This window comes from Triticum aestivum, chromosome 4A, assembly GCF_018294505.1.
Source record: "Triticum aestivum cultivar Chinese Spring chromosome 4A, IWGSC CS RefSeq v2.1, whole genome shotgun sequence".
Taxonomy (NCBI): domain Eukaryota; kingdom Viridiplantae; phylum Streptophyta; class Magnoliopsida; order Poales; family Poaceae; genus Triticum; species Triticum aestivum.
In genome coordinates this window covers 616280369-616301039 of record NC_057803.1, presented here as the reverse complement: position 1 = coordinate 616301039, position 20671 = coordinate 616280369, and the positions used below count along the sequence as shown (strand labels likewise).

General features: G+C 50.9%; 1 protein-coding gene across 1 annotated transcript; it reads left to right on the top strand.

Moving 5' to 3' along the window:
* The first annotated feature begins 11906 nt into the window (after positions 1-11906).
* On the top strand, positions 11907-18784 carry LOC123084075 (aspartokinase 1, chloroplastic). Its single transcript, XM_044505867.1, has 11 exons — positions 11907-12184; positions 12254-12336; positions 12439-12521; positions 12637-12782; positions 13785-13901; positions 17723-17827; positions 17921-18019; positions 18109-18234; positions 18328-18444; positions 18604-18666; positions 18779-18784. The coding sequence occupies exons 1-11, from the start codon at positions 12056-12058 to the stop codon at positions 18782-18784; spliced, it is 1074 nt and encodes a 357-aa protein (XP_044361802.1). The 5' UTR covers positions 11907-12055.
* Positions 18785-20671: the final 1887 nt, after the last annotated feature.

Below are 20671 nucleotides of genomic sequence, written 5' to 3'. Positions count from 1 at the left end.
TCCCTTCCTCGGTCAAGAACCGACGGCGACATGTTGGCCACCGGCGAGCTGCAGCCCCTGGCGACCCAGCCGGATTTCCTCGAGCTGGCCGAGCTTCTCCGGCGCAAGGTCGCCGGAGAGCCGTTGCCCATCTTCATCCACGAGGTGAACGCCTACCCTGCAGTTTGCGAAATACACGTTAATGGGCGCCTGCAGCGCCAAATAGGGTTTGCCGGCCCCAAGTATTAGACGATGCTACAACAACAACAAAAAAACAAAGTAAACGGGCCGATCGACGCATCACACAGGCCGAAACAAAAGACAAAGCGCCCAACGCGAATCTACAGGCAACTAGGAGATCGAACGGCTGGCCAGTCGACTGATTTTTAGCAGCTCCGTTCTAGAAATTGTGGCCGTATTGCTTCAGAGGAAAGCAGAGGAAGCTGGATGCTCTGATCCGTACATTCGGGCTCGGACATATCTCGGTCAACTGGAGCCCGAAACACGGCAGTCTACTCGTCAGCCGGACCACAAGAAGCAGGCGCTTGTCTTGCCTTTCCAAATTCCAACCCCGCACGCCAACTCCCTTCCTCGGTCAAGAACCGACGGCGACATGTTGGCCACCGGCGAGCTGCAGCCCCTGGCGACCCAGCCGGATTTCCTCGAGCTGGCCGAGCTTCTCCGGCGCAAGGTCGCCGGAGAGCCGTTGCCCATCTTCATCCACGAGGTGAACGCCTACCCTGCAGTTTGCGAAATACACGTTAATGGGCGCCTGCAGCGCCAAATAGGGTTTGCCGGCCCCAAGTATTAGACGATGCTACAACAACAACAAAAAAACAAAGTAAACGGGCCGATCGACGCATCACACAGGCCGAAACAAAAGACAAAGCGCCCAACGCGAATCTACAGGCAACTAGGAGATCGAACGGCTGGCCAGTCGACTGATTTTTAGCAGCTCCGTTCTAGAAATTGTGGCCGTATTGCTTCAGAGGAAAGCAGAGGAAGCTGGATGCTCTGATCCGTACATTCGGGCTCGGACATATCTCGGTCAACTGGAGCCCGAAACACGGCAGTCTACTCGTCAGCCGGACCACAAGAAGCAGGCGCTTGTCTTGCCTTTCCAAATTCCAACCCCGCACGCCAACTCCCTTCCTCGGTCAAGAACCGACGGCGACATGTTGGCCACCGGCGAGCTGCAGCCCCTGGCGACCCAGCCGGATTTCCTCGAGCTGGCCGAGCTTCTCCGGCGCAAGGTCGCCGGAGAGCCGTTGCCCATCTTCATCCACGAGGTGAACGCCTACCCTGCAGTTTGCGAAATACACGTTAATGGGCGCCTGCAGCGCCAAATAGGGTTTGCCGGCCCCAAGTATTAGACGATGCTACAACAACAACAAAAAAACAAAGTAAACGGGCCGATCGACGCATCACACAGGCCGAAACAAAAGACAAAGCGCCCAACGCGAATCTACAGGCAACTAGGAGATCGAACGGCTGGCCAGTCGACTGATTTTTAGCAGCTCCGTTCTAGAAATTGTGGCCGTATTGCTTCAGAGGAAAGCAGAGGAAGCTGGATGCTCTGATCCGTACATTCGGGCTCGGACATATCTCGGTCAACTGGAGCCCGAAACACGGCAGTCTACTCGTCAGCCGGACCACAAGAAGCAGGCGCTTGTCTTGCCTTTCCAAATTCCAACCCCGCACGCCAACTCCCTTCCTCGGTCAAGAACCGACGGCGACATGTTGGCCACCGGCGAGCTGCAGCCCCTGGCGACCCAGCCGGATTTCCTCGAGCTGGCCGAGCTTCTCCGGCGCAAGGTCGCCGGAGAGCCGTTGCCCATCTTCATCCACGAGGTGAACGCCTACCCTGCAGTTTGCGAAATACACGTTAATGGGCGCCTGCAGCGCCAAATAGGGTTTGCCGGCCCCAAGTATTAGACGATGCTACAACAACAACAAAAAAACAAAGTAAACGGGCCGATCGACGCATCACACAGGCCGAAACAAAAGACAAAGCGCCCAACGCGAATCTACAGGCAACTAGGAGATCGAACGGCTGGCCAGTCGACTGATTTTTAGCAGCTCCGTTCTAGAAATTGTGGCCGTATTGCTTCAGAGGAAAGCAGAGGAAGCTGGATGCTCTGATCCGTACATTCGGGCTCGGACATATCTCGGTCAACTGGAGCCCGAAACACGGCAGTCTACTCGTCAGCCGGACCACAAGAAGCAGGCGCTTGTCTTGCCTTTCCAAATTCCAACCCCGCACGCCAACTCCCTTCCTCGGTCAAGAACCGACGGCGACATGTTGGCCACCGGCGAGCTGCAGCCCCTGGCGACCCAGCCGGATTTCCTCGAGCTGGCCGAGCTTCTCCGGCGCAAGGTCGCCGGAGAGCCGTTGCCCATCTTCATCCACGAGGTGAACGCCTACCCTGCAGTTTGCGAAATACACGTTAATGGGCGCCTGCAGCGCCAAATAGGGTTTGCCGGCCCCAAGTATTAGACGATGCTACAACAACAACAAAAAAACAAAGTAAACGGGCCGATCGACGCATCACACAGGCCGAAACAAAAGACAAAGCGCCCAACGCGAATCTACAGGCAACTAGGAGATCGAACGGCTGGCCAGTCGACTGATTTTTAGCAGCTCCGTTCTAGAAATTGTGGCCGTATTGCTTCAGAGGAAAGCAGAGGAAGCTGGATGCTCTGATCCGTACATTCGGGCTCGGACATATCTCGGTCAACTGGAGCCCGAAACACGGCAGTCTACTCGTCAGCCGGACCACAAGAAGCAGGCGCTTGTCTTGCCTTTCCAAATTCCAACCCCGCACGCCAACTCCCTTCCTCGGTCAAGAACCGACGGCGACATGTTGGCCACCGGCGAGCTGCAGCCCCTGGCGACCCAGCCGGATTTCCTCGAGCTGGCCGAGCTTCTCCGGCGCAAGGTCGCCGGAGAGCCGTTGCCCATCTTCATCCACGAGGTGAACGCCTACCCTGCAGTTTGCGAAATACACGTTAATGGGCGCCTGCAGCGCCAAATAGGGTTTGCCGGCCCCAAGTATTAGACGATGCTACAACAACAACAAAAAAACAAAGTAAACGGGCCGATCGACGCATCACACAGGCCGAAACAAAAGACAAAGCGCCCAACGCGAATCTACAGGCAACTAGGAGATCGAACGGCTGGCCAGTCGACTGATTTTTAGCAGCTCCGTTCTAGAAATTGTGGCCGTATTGCTTCAGAGGAAAGCAGAGGAAGCTGGATGCTCTGATCCGTACATTCGGGCTCGGACATATCTCGGTCAACTGGAGCCCGAAACACGGCAGTCTACTCGTCAGCCGGACCACAAGAAGCAGGCGCTTGTCTTGCCTTTCCAAATTCCAACCCCGCACGCCAACTCCCTTCCTCGGTCAAGAACCGACGGCGACATGTTGGCCACCGGCGAGCTGCAGCCCCTGGCGACCCAGCCGGATTTCCTCGAGCTGGCCGAGCTTCTCCGGCGCAAGGTCGCCGGAGAGCCGTTGCCCATCTTCATCCACGAGGTGAACGCCTACCCTGCAGTTTGCGAAATACACGTTAATGGGCGCCTGCAGCGCCAAATAGGGTTTGCCGGCCCCAAGTATTAGACGATGCTACAACAACAACAAAAAAACAAAGTAAACGGGCCGATCGACGCATCACACAGGCCGAAACAAAAGACAAAGCGCCCAACGCGAATCTACAGGCAACTAGGAGATCGAACGGCTGGCCAGTCGACTGATTTTTAGCAGCTCCGTTCTAGAAATTGTGGCCGTATTGCTTCAGAGGAAAGCAGAGGAAGCTGGATGCTCTGATCCGTACATTCGGGCTCGGACATATCTCGGTCAACTGGAGCCCGAAACACGGCAGTCTACTCGTCAGCCGGACCACAAGAAGCAGGCGCTTGTCTTGCCTTTCCAAATTCCAACCCCGCACGCCAACTCCCTTCCTCGGTCAAGAACCGACGGCGACATGTTGGCCACCGGCGAGCTGCAGCCCCTGGCGACCCAGCCGGATTTCCTCGAGCTGGCCGAGCTTCTCCGGCGCAAGGTCGCCGGAGAGCCGTTGCCCATCTTCATCCACGAGGTGAACGCCTACCCTGCAGTTTGCGAAATACACGTTAATGGGCGCCTGCAGCGCCAAATAGGGTTTGCCGGCCCCAAGTATTAGACGATGCTACAACAACAACAAAAAAACAAAGTAAACGGGCCGATCGACGCATCACACAGGCCGAAACAAAAGACAAAGCGCCCAACGCGAATCTACAGGCAACTAGGAGATCGAACGGCTGGCCAGTCGACTGATTTTTAGCAGCTCCGTTCTAGAAATTGTGGCCGTATTGCTTCAGAGGAAAGCAGAGGAAGCTGGATGCTCTGATCCGTACATTCGGGCTCGGACATATCTCGGTCAACTGGAGCCCGAAACACGGCAGTCTACTCGTCAGCCGGACCACAAGAAGCAGGCGCTTGTCTTGCCTTTCCAAATTCCAACCCCGCACGCCAACTCCCTTCCTCGGTCAAGAACCGACGGCGACATGTTGGCCACCGGCGAGCTGCAGCCCCTGGCGACCCAGCCGGATTTCCTCGAGCTGGCCGAGCTTCTCCGGCGCAAGGTCGCCGGAGAGCCGTTGCCCATCTTCATCCACGAGGTGAACGCCTACCCTGCAGTTTGCGAAATACACGTTAATGGGCGCCTGCAGCGCCAAATAGGGTTTGCCGGCCCCAAGTATTAGACGATGCTACAACAACAACAAAAAACAAAGTAAACGGGCCGATCGACGCATCACACAGGCCGAAACAAAAGACAAAGCGCCCAACGCGAATCTACAGGCAACTAGGAGATCGAACGGCTGGCCAGTCGACTGATTTTTAGCAGCTCCGTTCTAGAAATTGTGGCCGTATTGCTTCAGAGGAAAGCAGAGGAAGCTGGATGCTCTGATCCGTACATTCGGGCTCGGACATATCTCGGTCAACTGGAGCCCGAAACACGGCAGTCTACTCGTCAGCCGGACCACAAGAAGCAGGCGCTTGTCTTGCCTTTCCAAATTCCAACCCCGCACGCCAACTCCCTTCCTCGGTCAAGAACCGACGGCGACATGTTGGCCACCGGCGAGCTGCAGCCCCTGGCGACCCAGCCGGATTTCCTCGAGCTGGCCGAGCTTCTCCGGCGCAAGGTCGCCGGAGAGCCGTTGCCCATCTTCATCCACGAGGTGAACGCCTACCCTGCAGTTTGCGAAATACACGTTAATGGGCGCCTGCAGCGCCAAATAGGGTTTGCCGGCCCCAAGTATTAGACGATGCTACAACAACAACAAAAAAACAAAGTAAACGGGCCGATCGACGCATCACACAGGCCGAAACAAAAGACAAAGCGCCCAACGCGAATCTACAGGCAACTAGGAGATCGAACGGCTGGCCAGTCGACTGATTTTTAGCAGCTCCGTTCTAGAAATTGTGGCCGTATTGCTTCAGAGGAAAGCAGAGGAAGCTGGATGCTCTGATCCGTACATTCGGGCTCGGACATATCTCGGTCAACTGGAGCCCGAAACACGGCAGTCTACTCGTCAGCCGGACCACAAGAAGCAGGCGCTTGTCTTGCCTTTCCAAATTCCAACCCCGCACGCCAACTCCCTTCCTCGGTCAAGAACCGACGGCGACATGTTGGCCACCGGCGAGCTGCAGCCCCTGGCGACCCAGCCGGATTTCCTCGAGCTGGCCGAGCTTCTCCGGCGCAAGGTCGCCGGAGAGCCGTTGCCCATCTTCATCCACGAGGTGAACGCCTACCCTGCAGTTTGCGAAATACACGTTAATGGGCGCCTGCAGCGCCAAATAGGGTTTGCCGGCCCCAAGTATTAGACGATGCTACAACAACAACAAAAAAACAAAGTAAACGGGCCGATCGACGCATCACACAGGCCGAAACAAAAGACAAAGCGCCCAACGCGAATCTACAGGCAACTAGGAGATCGAACGGCTGGCCAGTCGACTGATTTTTAGCAGCTCCGTTCTAGAAATTGTGGCCGTATTGCTTCAGAGGAAAGCAGAGGAAGCTGGATGCTCTGATCCGTACATTCGGGCTCGGACATATCTCGGTCAACTGGAGCCCGAAACACGGCAGTCTACTCGTCAGCCGGACCACAAGAAGCAGGCGCTTGTCTTGCCTTTCCAAATTCCAACCCCGCACGCCAACTCCCTTCCTCGGTCAAGAACCGACGGCGACATGTTGGCCACCGGCGAGCTGCAGCCCCTGGCGACCCAGCCGGATTTCCTTGAGCTGGCCGAGCTTCTCCGGCGCAAGGTCGCCGGAGAGCCGTTGCCCATCTTCATCCACGAGGTGAACGCCTACCCTGCAGTTTGCGAAATACACGTTAATGGGCGCCTGCAGCGCCAAATAGGGTTTGCCGGCCCCAAGTATTAGACGATGCTACAACAACAACAAAAAAACAAAGTAAACGGGCCGATCGACGCATCACACAGGCCGAAACAAAAGACAAAGCGCCCAACGCGAATCTACAGGCAACTAGGAGATCGAACGGCTGGCCAGTCGACTGATTTTTAGCAGCTCCGTTCTAGAAATTGTGGCCGTATTGCTTCAGAGGAAAGCAGAGGAAGCTGGATGCTCTGATCCGTACATTCGGGCTCGGACATATCTCGGTCAACTGGAGCCCGAAACACGGCAGTCTACTCGTCAGCCGGACCACAAGAAGCAGGCGCTTGTCTTGCCTTTCCAAATTCCAACCCCGCACGCCAACTCCCTTCCTCGGTCAAGAACCGACGGTGACATGTTGGCCACCGGCGAGCTGCAGCCCCTGGCGACCCAGCCGGATTTCCTCGAGCTGGCCGAGCTTCTCCGGCGCAAGGTCGCCGGAGAGCCGTTGCCCATCTTCATCCACGAGGTGAACGCCTACCCTGCAGTTTGCGAAATACACGTTAATGGGCGCCTGCAGCGCCAAATAGGGTTTGCCGGCCCCAAGTATTAGACGATGCTACAACAACAACAAAAAACAAAGTAAACGGGCCGATCGACGCATCACACAGGCCGAAACAAAAGACAAAGCGCCCAACGCGAATCTACAGGCAACTAGGAGATCGAACGGCTGGCCAGTCGACTGATTTTTAGCAGCTCCGTTCTAGAAATTGTGGCCGTATTGCTTCAGAGGAAAGCAGAGGAAGCTGGATGCTCTGATCCGTACATTCGGGCTCGGACATATCTCGGTCAACTGGAGCCCGAAACACGGCAGTCTACTCGTCAGCCGAACCACAAGAAGCAGGCGCTTGTCTTGCCTTTCCAAATTCCAACCCCGCACGCCAACTCCCTTCCTCGGTCAAGAACCGACGGCGACATGTTGGCCACCGGCGAGCTGCAGCCCCTGGCGACCCAGCCGGATTTCCTCGAGCTGGCCGAGCTTCTCCGGCGCAAGGTCGCCGGAGAGCCGTTGCCCATCTTCATCCACGAGGTGAACGCCTACCCTGCAGTTTGCGAAATACACGTTAATGGGCGCCTGCAGCGCCAAATAGGGTTTGCCGGCCCCAAGTATTAGACGATGCTACAACAACAACAAAAAAACAAAGTAAACGGGCCGATCGACGCATCACACAGGCCGAAACAAAAGACAAAGCGCCCAACGCGAATCTACAGGCAACTAGGAGATCGAACGGCTGGCCAGTCGACTGATTTTTAGCAGCTCCGTTCTAGAAATTGTGGCCGTATTGCTTCAGAGGAAAGCAGAGGAAGCTGGATGCTCTGATCCGTACATTCGGGCTCGGACATATCTCGGTCAACTGGAGCCCGAAACACGGCAGTCTACTCGTCAGCCGGACCACAAGAAGCAGGCGCTTGTCTTGCCTTTCCAAATTCCAACCCCGCACGCCAACTCCCTTCCTCGGTCAAGAACCGACGGCGACATGTTGGCCACCGGCGAGCTGCAGCCCCTGGCGACCCAGCCGGATTTCCTCGAGCTGGCCGAGCTTCTCCGGCGCAAGGTCGCCGGAGAGCCGTTGCCCATCTTCATCCACGAGGTGAACGCCTACCCTGCAGTTTGCGAAATACACGTTAATGGGCGCCTGCAGCGCCAAATAGGGTTTGCCGGCCCCAAGTATTAGACGATGCTACAACAACAACAAAAAAACAAAGTAAACGGGCCGATCGACGCATCACACAGGCCGAAACAAAGGACAAAGCGCCCAACGCGAATCTACAGGCAACTGGGAGATCGAACGGCTGGCCAGTCGACTGATTTTTAGCAGCTCCGTTCTAGAAATTGTGGCCGTATTGCTTCAGAGGAAAGCAGAGGAAGCTGGATGCTCTGATCCGTACATTCGGGCTCGGACATATCTCGGTCAACTGGAGCCCGAAACACGGCAGTCTACTCGTCAGCCGGACCACAAGAAGCAGGCGCTTGTCTTGCCTTTCCAAATTCCAACCCCGCACGCCAACTCCCTTCCTCGGTCAAGAACCGACGGCGACATGTTGGCCACCGGCGAGCTGCAGCCCCTGGCGACCCAGCCGGATTTCCTCGAGCTGGCCGAGCTTCTCCGGCGCAAGGTCGCCGGAGAGCCGTTGCCCATCTTCATCCACGAGGTGAACGCCTACCCTGCAGTTTGCGAAATACACGTTAATGGGCGCCTGCAGCGCCAAATAGGGTTTGCCGGCCCCAAGTATTAGACGATGCTACAACAACAACAAAAAAACAAAGTAAACGGGCCGATCGACGCATCACACAGGCCGAAACAAAGGACAAAGCGCCCAACGCGAATCTACAGGCAACTGGGAGATCGAACGGCTGGCCAGTCGACTGATTTTTAGCAGCTCCGTTCTAGAAATTGTGGCCGTATTGCTTCAGAGGAAAGCAGAGGAAGCTAGATGCTCTGATCCGTACATTCGGGCTCGGACATATCTCGGTCAACTGGAGCCCGAAACACGGCAGTCTACTCGTCAGCCGGACCACAAGAAGCAAGCGCTTGTCTTGCCTTTCCAAATTCCAACCCCGCACGCCAACTCCCTTCCTCGGTCAAGAACCGACGGCGACATGTTGGCCACCGGCGAGCTGCAGCCCCTGGCGACCCAGCCGGATTTCCTCGAGCTGGCCGAGCTTCTCCGGCGCAAGGTCGCCGGAGAGCCGTTGCCCATCTTCATCCACGAGGTGAACGCCTACCCTGCAGTTTGCGAAATACACGTTAATGGGCGCCTGCAGCGCCAAATAGGGTTTGCCGGCCCCAAGTATTAGACGATGCTACAACAACAACAAAAAAACAAAGTAAACGGGCCGATCGACGCATCACACAGGCCGAAACAAAAGACAAAGCGCCCAACGCGAATCTACAGGCAACTAGGAGATCGAACGGCTGGCCAGTCGACTGATTTTTAGAGCTCCGTTCTAGAAATTGTGGCCGTATTGCTTCAGAGGAAAGCAGAGGAAGCTGGATGCTCTGATCCGTACATTCGGGCTCGGACATATCTCGGTCAACTGGAGCCCGAAACACGGCAGTCTACTCGTCAGCCGGACCACAAGAAGCAGGCGCTTGTCTTGCCTTTCCAAATTCCAACCCCGCACGCCAACTCCCTTCCTCGGTCAAGAACCGACGGCGACATGTTGGCCACCGGCGAGCTGCAGCCCCTGGCGACCCAGCCGGATTTCCTCGAGCTGGCCGAGCTTCTCCGGCGCAAGGTCGCCGGAGAGCCGTTGCCCATCTTCATCCACGAGGTGAACGCCTACCCTGCAGTTTGCGAAATGCACGTTAATGGGCGCCTGCAGCGCCAAATAGGGTTTGCCGGCCCCAAGTATTAGACGATGCTACAACAACAACAAAAAAACAAAGTAAACGGCCGATCGACGCATCACACAGGCCGAAACAAAAGACAAAGCGCCCAACGCGAATCTACAGGCAACTAGGAGATCGAACGGCTGGCCAGTCGACTGATTTTTAGCAGCTCCGTTCTAGAAATTGTGGCCGTATTGCTTCAGAGGAAAGCAGAGGAAGCTGGATGCTCTGATCCGTACATTCGGGCTCGGACATATCTCGGTCAACTGGAGCCCGAAACACGGCAGTCTACTCGTCAGCCGGACCACAAGAAGCAGGCGCTTGTCTTGCCTTTCCAAATTCCAACCCCGCACGCCAACTCCCTTCCTCGGTCAAGAACCGACGGCGACATGTTGGCCACCGGCGAGCTGCAGCCCCTGGCGACCCAGCCGGATTTCCTCGAGCTGGCCGAGCTTCTCCGGCGCAAGGTCGCCGGAGAGCCGTTGCCCATCTTCATCCACGAGGTGAACGCCTACCCTGCAGTTTGCGAAATACACGTTAATGGGCGCCTGCAGCGCCAAATAGGGTTTGCCGGCCCCAAGTATTAGACGATGCTACAACAACAACAAAAAAAACAAAGTAAACGGGCCGATCGACGCATCACACAGGCCGAAACAAAAGACAAAGCGCCCAACGCGAATCTACAGGCAACTAGGAGATCGAACGGCTGGCCAGTCGACTGATTTTTAGAGCTCCGTTCTAGAAATTGTGGCCGTATTGCTTCAGAGGAAAGCAGAGGAAGCTGGATGCTCTGATCCGTACATTCGGGCTCGGACATATCTCGGTCAACTGGAGCCCGAAACACGGCAGTCTACTCGTCAGCCGGACCACAAGAAGCAGGCGCTTGTCTTGCCTTTCCAAATTCCAACCCCGCACGCCAACTCCCTTCCTCGGTCAAGAACCGACGGCGACATGTTGGCCACCGGCGAGCTGCAGCCCCTGGCGACCCAGCCGGATTTCCTCGAGCTGGCCGAGCTTCTCCGGCGCAAGGTCGCCGGAGAGCCGTTGCCCATCTTCATCCACGAGGTGAACGCCTACCCTGCAGTTTGCGAAATACACGTTAATGGGCGCCTGCAGCGCCAAATAGGGTTTGCCGGCCCCAAGTATTAGACGATGCTACAACAACAACAAAAAAACAAAGTAAACGGGCCGATCGACGCATCACACAGGCCGAAACAAAAGACAAAGCGCCCAACGCGAATCTACAGGCAACTAGGAGATCGAACGGCTGGCCAGTCGACTGATTTTTAGAGCTCCGTTCTAGAAATTGTGGCCGTATTGCTTCAGAGGAAAGCAGAGGAAGCTGGATGCTCTGATCCGTACATTCGGGCTCGGACATATCTCGGTCAACTGGAGCCCGAAACACGGCAGTCTACTCGTCAGCCGGACCACAAGAAGCAGGCGCTTGTCTTGCCTTTCCAAATTCCAACCCCGCACGCCAACTCCCTTCCTCGGTCAAGAACCGACGGCGACATGTTGGCCACCGGCGAGCTGCAGCCCCTGGCGACCCAGCCGGATTTCCTCGAGCTGGCCGAGCTTCTCCGGCGCAAGGTCGCCGGAGAGCCGTTGCCCATCTTCATCCACGAGGTGAACGCCTACTCTGCTGCCCCGGAGGACCTCGTCCGCTCCGGGCACCGACGGCAGAGAGATGGCGTGGTACTTGTGCGGCGCCGCCAACTGCCACGAGAGCGCGGGTGGCGCGCCGAGGCGAAACCGCCAGGTGGGCGGCGGCCGAGAGAGGAGGTTCTGGCACCCGGAGGGGGGCAAGAAGCCCATTCTAGGCCGGGACAGGAAACCCGTTGGGGCGTACTGGCGCACGCTCTCGTACGTGTTGAAGACGAAAAATCCGACTGGTGCCAAAAAATCATTCAGAAACACAAGGCTAGGCTGGTGCATGATCGAGATAGGGCTCGACCACCACCACCACTTGGTGCTCTGCAAGGTGTACAGGTCGCCTCGCAGCACGGCGGATCCAGCCGAATCATGCACGACCACCGCCGGCGCGGAGGACGTCGGTCCGGCGCCTGCTGGTACCGGCTTATCTGGAGTTGAAGACGGGCTGCATGACTCAACGCTGCAGGGCGTGGCAGGCGGCGGCATGCCATGTCCTCCAGAGCCGGCGCCTGGTTCGTATGACTACAATCTCCATTCCCTGGGGTTGGCCCGGAAGCCAGCTCTCCTCATCGGCCCCGCCTCCAAGCACCGGACTCTGGCTATTGTGAACAAGTCCAATGCTGCTGCGTCGGTGGAGGCAACAATCCTGATGAAGTTCGGTGGTTCATCGATACCATCGGCGGAGCGGATGAAAGAGATGGCCAAGCTCGTCCTCGTCTCGCAGAATCCGGTGGTTGTATTGTCCGCCATGGGGAACACCAACACCAACATTCGCCTGGTAACATTTATCTCAGATTTAGTAGCATTATAATCCATTACTGCATGCTAATTAAAGGTGGTTGTGTAGGCCGCATGGAAGGCTCTGAGATGCGGCGCCCGGAAGGCAAGCGAAATCGACGAGCTCGCCATCATAAAGGAGCTGCATCTCAGGTGTGTATGTGTGCGCGCGCGCGCGTTGTTCTTAATTTCCTCTGCTTCTCGTGTGCATCTGGTCCTGATGTATACTTATTCCTCTGCTTCTGCTCTGCTCAGGACGATTGATGAGCTTGGATTAGATAGGTCAACTGTTTCAGGTACGTTCCTTCATTTTCTATCTCTTGTGTGTCGCCCGTTGGGTAAATTAATGGTGCTGGGAAAAAAAGAAACATGTGGCATGCTTACTTATTAATTCAGCACTTGGCATTCTTTTGTCTTCAGTGAAAATACATTTCTCGTTTTTAAACTCGACAGGTCCATTGGATGAGCTGGAACAACATCTTCAGTATGTTGCCATGACCAAAGAGCTGACTCCTAGCACTAAAGATTACCTTGTTTCCTTTGGTGAACGCGCGTCTACGAAAATGTTTTCTGGTTACTTAAATAAACTTGGGAAACAGGTACACGATTCGAGCAAATGCAATCATTTGGTAGTTTAACTAAAACTTTGTTCTGGTCATTGTTCCTCTCTATCTAGAGAGTAGACGTTTTTCTGATCTTTCTTTGTCACATTATGTATGGACCTGTGAAAGGTAGAGCAATTAGGTAGGAGTAGACGATTTCCAAAAAGGTTTATCAATATCTTGCTGCCGTAGGAACTGACCAGTAGATTACAGGAGTATGTTCTTTTCAAGATAACAGAACAATGTCGACATCTTTGGAGTTTTGCTTCTCTACATTCATTTTTTGACTATTTGATTTATAGAGAAGTATATACATATTATGTCTGAAAACTAAGTATTTTTTTCTTACAACTAGAACAGAAATGTGAACCTTAAATATGTATTCAGTCAAATTGGCAAGCAAACTTGGTAGTGAAATAGTGAAAGTGCATATAAAAATTTCAGGAATGGGAATTGTGTTCCATCACTAATTTTGGAAGGAGTGGTGGCGACTTGACTAGGACTACCACTGGCAGATCCTTGGGGTTAAGAGAAATACATGCATGTTCTCTAATTTTGCATAAATTACCTGTTGAAAGTCTGGTTGCTGCTTTTAGGCCCTGAGATGCTTAACCAAATCAACTCCATTCTCGAACTAAAAACTGGACCAACTATAGACCAGCCCCTGGTGTCTGTAGAAGCTACTCCCTCCGTTTCCTGCTTGTAAAATTTGTCTGAAGTCAAGCTTTATAAAGTTTAATCAACTTTACAGAAAAAATTATCAATGTTCACAATACCAAATTAATATCATTAGATGCATTATGAAATTAACTTTCACACTGATAATTTTTAATACAAACTTGGTCAAACTTTGCATAATTTGACTTCAGACAAATCTTATACCTGTAGTAAAAAATAAAAGGAGGGAGTAAAAATAATGGGTTGTCTGGTGTCTGTGTACTCCTTTAGATTTTCAGTATATTTGGTGATATTATAACTAACTACCCTCATATGCAATAGGTTTGGAGGGATGTAGACAGTATGTTCACGTGTGATCCTAACGTTTGTGGAAATGCTATACATATACCCTCCTTGACTTTTGATGAGGGAGTTGAGCTTAGGTGCATCAGTGAACAGGTATTGTGCTTTTTTTTTGTGGTTCAAGTGTTTTTTTTCGATAAAGAACATTTCATTCAGTTGATTTATCGAGGTGATACAACCGGATTGAAAGAATGACCAGCCTCTTCATAGCGCGATGCACACATCCAACGAGTCTAATAAGCCTAAAAATAAATATCATTTTACAGCAAAAGTAAATCAGTCCAGCCTAGGGTAAGGCAAATCCTATCTGGAGTTACACTGCCATCCATGTTGGGAGAAAACCTTCCTGCCTGTATGCACCAGCCGTGTAGACACCATCATAAAAAGGTATCTGTTCTCCGGTCTCTGCAGGATAGACCACAAGTACGGAGCAATCACATACACGCATGAATAACCTGCACAGGAGATGAAACACATTTATTGTTAAAAATTATATCATTCCTGGTAAAACACATTGCCCAACATGATGCAGCCGCCCCCACAAGTAGATGTGCAGAAAATTGTTTATCGATACCCCCGCAACCAATTGCCGAACATGTTACATGCACTGCGTGGGGGTATAGATTTGGAGCTATTTGAACTATGGCCCAGACTGCACGAGCAAATTTACACTCAAAAAATAAGTGATTGATGGACTCGTCATGTTGGCAAAAAGACACATGTTTTGCTACCTTGCTAGTTGCGTCATGCCAGGTTATCTCTAGTTAACATGTCCCCTCTATTTAGAAACCAGAGGAATATCTTCACTCTTAGGGAAATTTTGAGCTTCCACAATTTCTTATTATCAACTGGAACATCAATGTGAACCATTGCATCATACAAGGATTTGACTGAAAAGCTATCGTTCTGATGTGAATTCCATCAAAACTTGTCTGGTTCACCTGACAGCTGAATGTCCTCCAGATGAATGAGTAATTCATTCCATACTACCAGGCAGTGGCGTAGCTAGGGGGTGGCCAGGGTGGTCCATGGACCACCCTGGAATTTCCCCATAGCTTGTATATAGTGTAGTAAAAAAATATTTCTTTGAAAATAAATAAACGTATGTAAATATTTCTATTGATGGACCACCCTGATTTATTGGGCTGGCTACGCCACTGCTACCAGGTGAGGCCCAAAAAGGTCAATGCAGAAAGAAATATCGGGGTTTTCTTGTCCCAATACTTGTTTCGTCGTGACGAATTTATGTCTGGCGACCCTATGCAAGCTAGGGTATTGCACCATAAGTGGAGTGGCCCCCAGCCAAGGTGTCTTCCCAGAATCGAAACTGAGACCTGTTGGGGAACGTTGCAGAAAACAAAAATTTTCCTACGGTTTCACCAAGATCCATCTATGAGTTCATCTAGCAACGAGTGATTGGATTACATCTACATACCTTTGTAGATCACGCGCGGAAGCGTTCAAAGAACGGGGATGAGGAAGTCGTACTCGACGTGATCCAAATCACCGGAGATCCTAGCGCCGAACGGACGGCATCTCCGCGTTCAACACACATACGGTCAGCGTGACGTCTCCTCCTTATTGATCCAGCAAGGGGGAAGGAGAGGTTGATGAAGATCCAGCAGCACGACGGCGTGGTGGTGGATGCAGGGCGTCACAGTAGCAGGGCTTCGCCGTGTACTGCGAGAGAGAGAGGTGTAGCAGGGGAGAGGGACGCGCCAAGACTCAAGGTCTGGCTGCCCCCTCCCTCCCCCCCTTTATATAGGCTCCCCTAGGGGGGGCGCCGGCCCTAGGAGATGGGATCTCCTAGGGGGGCGGCGGCCAGGGCTGGAGTAGCCCCCAAGGCAAGGTGGGGCGCCCCCCCACCCCTAGGGTTCCAACCCTAGGCACATGGGGTGGGCCTATGGGGGCGCACCAGCCCACTATGGGCTGGTTCCCCTCCCCACTTTGGCCCATGGGGCCCTCCGGGATGGGTGGCCCCACCCGGTGGACCCCCGGGACCCTTCCGGTGGTCCCGGTACAATACCGGTGACCCCGAAACTCTCCTGATGGCCAAAACTGCACTTCCTATATATAATTCTTCACCTCCGGACCATTCCGGAACTCCTCGTGACGTCCAGGATCTCATCCGGGACTCCGAACAACTTTCGGGTTACTGCATATTCATATCTCTACAACCCTAGCGTCACCGAACCTTAAGTGTGTAGACCCTACGGGTTCGGGAGACATGTAGACATGACCGAGACGACTCTCCGGTCAATAACCAACACCGGGATCTGGATACCCATGTTGGCTCCCACACGCTCCTCGATGATCTCATCGGATGAACCACGATGTCGAGGATTCAAGCAATCCCGTATACAATTCCCTTTGTCAATCGATATGTTACTTGCCCGAGATTCGATCGTCGGTATCCCAATACCTTGTTCAATCTCGTTACCGGCAAGTCACTTTACTCGTACCGTAATGCATGATCTCGTGACCAGACACTTGGTCACTTTGAGCTCATAATGATGATGCATTACCGAGTGGGCCCAGTGATACCTCTCCGTCATACGGAGTGACAAATCCCAGTCTTGATCCGTGTCAACCCAACAGACACTTTCGGAGATACCCGTAGTATACCTTTATGGTCACCCAGTTACGTTGTGACGTTTGGTACACCCAAAGCATTCCTACGGTATTCGGGAGTTACACGATCTCATGGTCTAAGGAAAGGATACTTGACATTGGAAGAACTCTAGCAAACGAACTATACGATCTTTATGCTATGTTTAGGATTGGGTCTTGTCCATCACATCATTCTCCTAATGATGTGATCTCGTTATCAATGACATCCAATGTCCATACTCAGGAAACCATGACTATCTGTTGATCAACGAGCTAGTCAACTAGAGGCTTACTAGGGACATGTTGGTGTCTATTATTCACACATGTATTACGATTTCCGGATAACACAATTATAGCATGAATAAAGACAGTTATCATGAACAAGGAAATATATAATAATAATGCTTTTATTATTGCCTCTAGGGCATATTTCCAACAAGACCATCCCTAACCGAGAAAGTCCCAAATTGGAAAAAACAATTCCTTGGCCTTCACCACGCCACTCTAAAAATATGAATCACCCGGTTTTCAAAGAACTTAAGAAATAGCTTTAGACCCCACGTACTTGTTATGAATGATTTCCTGCCACACTCCATTCTCGGTGAGTAGGTTGTATACCCATTTACTCAGGATAGCGATGTTCTATTCTCAAGATCCTAAATTCCAAGGCCCCCTTGACTTTTAGGTCGCCATAATATAGTCCAACTAGCCAGCCGATATTTCTTGAATTCATTATCACACTGCCAGAAAAATCTGGATCTAAAATAATCGAGACGCTGAAGAACCCCTTTCAGTAAGTGAAGGAATGACAACATGTATAGAACCCTATTATAGAGGACAGAATTGATCAGAATCGACCGCCCCCCATACGACAAGAGTTTAGTCTTCCAGCTGGCTAGGCATTTCTCAAGTCTTTCTTTCAAGTGCTTCCACTCAGCGGTAGTTAAACGCCCATAGTGAATCAGAATATCTAGATACCTAATCGGAAACTGCCCGAGCTGACAGCCGAAAGTCTCAGCTTACTCAGATGCGGAGTCTGCAACACCGCCAAAGCACAAAAGCTCGCTCTTATGGAAGTTAACTTTGAGATCAGAGAGCTCCTCAAATGCAAATAAAAGTAATTTGAGGTTTCGCCGAAGCAGATGTGGTTCAAGTGTTGGCTAGGCAGTGAACTTACTGGCATAGATAACTTCTTATGTTATATGTATTGCTACAGATACTTGTGATACTTCCCTGCTAATTTATCAAGCGTAGATGAACTTCTTGTTACAATTAGTCACTTACATATATAAACTTATGCATCCCAGACAATGCAAATAGCTGTGGAAGGTGGCATAAAAGTAACAGTTAAGAACTCGTACAACCCTCAAGCACGTGGTACTGTGATTACTGAAACAACAGATATGAGCAAGGTTTGTTGCATAACCATATCAATATATTATGATTGATCCTTCCATTATTCCATGTGCAATAACTATTATTGATCCTTGAATGTATCTTTTTAGAGTATATTAACCAGCATTGCGTTGAAATCAAATATTACCATCCTGGACATAGAGAGGACAAGTACGTTGGACTTGGACCAGAATGCTTTTGTAGAAAAGGTACTATAGCAACAACTTGTATCGATCTCTTTTATTTGTGTACTTATTGCTTGAGCCCCATTGGTTATCCAATTATGTTATTTGTGCAGGCCATCTCAATTTTTCAAAATTTTGAATACTTGAGCATCTCAGTTGATTGGATAGCTACGAGTGAAGGCAAGGTGTCGTTTACATTAGTTCCATCAAAACTGTTGAGTCGAGAGCTGATCCAACCGGTAAATATTTATCCTGCTACATATTGTGTTTATCAAAAAATAAAAATAAATAAACTTATCCAGATACATTTGATTGTTCTGGTGGTGTGACAGGCTCTTGATATGTCAGTTCAAGAGCTTCAAACTATTGCAGATGTTCACCGACTACATGACATGTCAGTCATATCCCTAATTGGGAAACCGGGGAGGTCGATAGACATTCTTGGAAAGGTACGAACCACATATACGACACTTAGCACTTAAACTCTATGTGGTGTCCTGACGATGTTGAAGGTGACTTGTGATTTTGCATCATTATTGCAGCCAGTAGTATCATTGAATGACTGATCATTTTGATTCTTATCATTCTTATATGTTGTTGCAAGCCAGGCGCTAAGTATTCTACAAAGCAGGGATGTTGCAGTCGAGAAGGTCTCACAAGGGGTGTCCAAGGTATTCCACTTGCATAAAATGAGCATGATGTCTTTCATTTTTGTTTTTGTGCAATATTGGAACTCTGTATTCAGGTGCTCTTTCTATTCTAAAATGTATTGTACGGATGCAGAGTTGAACTTTTGCGGTTGTTATTATTATAGAAGAGAAAGAAATGTTCTTTATTAGGCAAGATGAGTGACGGTGCTAAACAAAGGTTCATAAGCAGGTGACGAAGGTTTCCTTGGTGGTCCATGACACTGTGGCAAACCATTGTGTGCAAGCCCTCCATTCGGCATTCTTTGAGCTTAACGACGACACCCGAGCCCTAGTAAACTCATCCAGCTCTGGCAACAAGAGGAAGGCGGATGCTGACCACCTTGAGGCTCCACTGGGCGTGCATCGGGAAAAGATGGTCACGGAACGCGTGGTTCTCGAAAATTTGAAGCGCACATTGTTGTCGGACAAGGACGGGGATCCAACCGAGTTCTTTGACAGTGTGTCTAGCGACAACATAGGAGTGTACTACAACGATGATCAGGCCTTGACCGCCGATGTACTCGAATTCGATGGCTACTTCGGATTTGAGGATATGTGATTGGGTGGACTTCCACCAACTTTCTTTCCAAGTGCAAGTGGAGGCGATTTCAGAGGGTGTCCTTGCAAGTATTCCTGGTTGGTCAGCTATGCCTGTTTCTTTAGTTTTCTAGTAATTCGGCTTGTAGGAGAACCTATCTAGAAACTTTTGATTTGGTTTAACTCCGGTAATATTACGTATAACAAAAGAAGTTATATATGCGTATCCCCCGTGAAAAAAAATTATATATGCCATAAGCCCAGCCAACACCTGTGCCACAAAACAAAAAAGAAATTTCGAAAAAAATGACAAGACATGTTCATGAAAGTGCTTAATTAGATGTCAAGTAGGGCATTTGCACAGACCTTAGGATAGCATTTGCACAAACCTTAGGATTACACATCAACACACTGTCTACATCCTTCCAAACCTACTGTTTTATAGCAGTAAAGTATGCTATACTAGTACGATACATATTGCAAACTGCAAAGTCTAAAGGAGTAAACTGACACCACATAACCCATTACTTTTAGCTTTTAAATTTGTGCGGTTTATTTCTTGAGTTCTTTTGGTTATGTGATTAGTTAAATTTGCCTGGTTTATCAAAAACAATGTGATTGAGTTATTTGTGCAGGTCATCTCTACTTATTGAATGTTGGTGGCTCTGGGGATCTATATCAATTTGGTGGCTACAAGTGAAGGCAAGATGTCGTTTCCACCATCAAAACTGTTGAGTCAGGAATTGATCCAACCAATAAAGACCTTCAAAATCTGAGACATTCGGTTGTTCTCATGATGTAACAGGGCCTTGACAAGGTGGTTAAAGACCTTCAAAATAATGGAGATGTTTGCTAACTACAGGACATATCAATCATCTCATTTGGTGAATGGCCTGATCGTAGGTCGGTGAACCACGAACAAAGATCAAGATTACCATTGAAGAAATTCTTCAATCGAGTACCCTTATCTCTCAATTCCCCACTCCTAGGTCCCTTGTCCTAAGAACATCTTTAATAGCTGATATAAAAGGTACACCCCCCCTAAACATAAGGACAACTCAGATTAGCCGATACCTCTTCATAAGTAAGGGCATGATACTCATATTTTATAAACTTTTCACGTATGTGCTGTTTTTTTTAAACACGTATACGGTGTACATGAACGACGTGCACACCCTGCCGCGCTGGGCTGGCCCATTCAGCCTTTTGTTTATGAAACCGCAAAAAATCATACCTCTTCATAAGTAAGGGCATGATACTCATATTTTATAAACTTTTCACGTATGTGCTGTTTTTTTTAAACACGTATACGGTGTACATGAACGACGTGCACACCCTGCCGCGCTGGGCTGGCCCATTCAGCCTTTTGTTTATGAAACCGCAAAAAATCATACGTGCTGCAGGATTCGAACCTAGGTCCTCCAAGAATTACCACAGCCGCTCTAACCAA

What these genes read in the sequence shown, in the direction of transcription:
- LOC123084075 (XM_044505867.1), top strand. Translation starts at nt 12,056, where the DNA reads ATGAAGTTCGGTGGTTCATCGATACCATCGGCGGAGCGGATGAAAGAG. An exon ending in TCTTGTGTGTCGCCCGTTGG is followed by an intron (nt 12,522 to 12,636) that starts GTAAATTAATGG and finishes TAAACTCGACAG; the next exon opens with GTCCATTGGATGAGCTGGAA. An exon ending in GTCGAGAGCTGATCCAACCG is followed by an intron (nt 18,235 to 18,327) that starts GTAAATATTTAT and finishes GTGGTGTGACAG; the next exon opens with GCTCTTGATATGTCAGTTCA.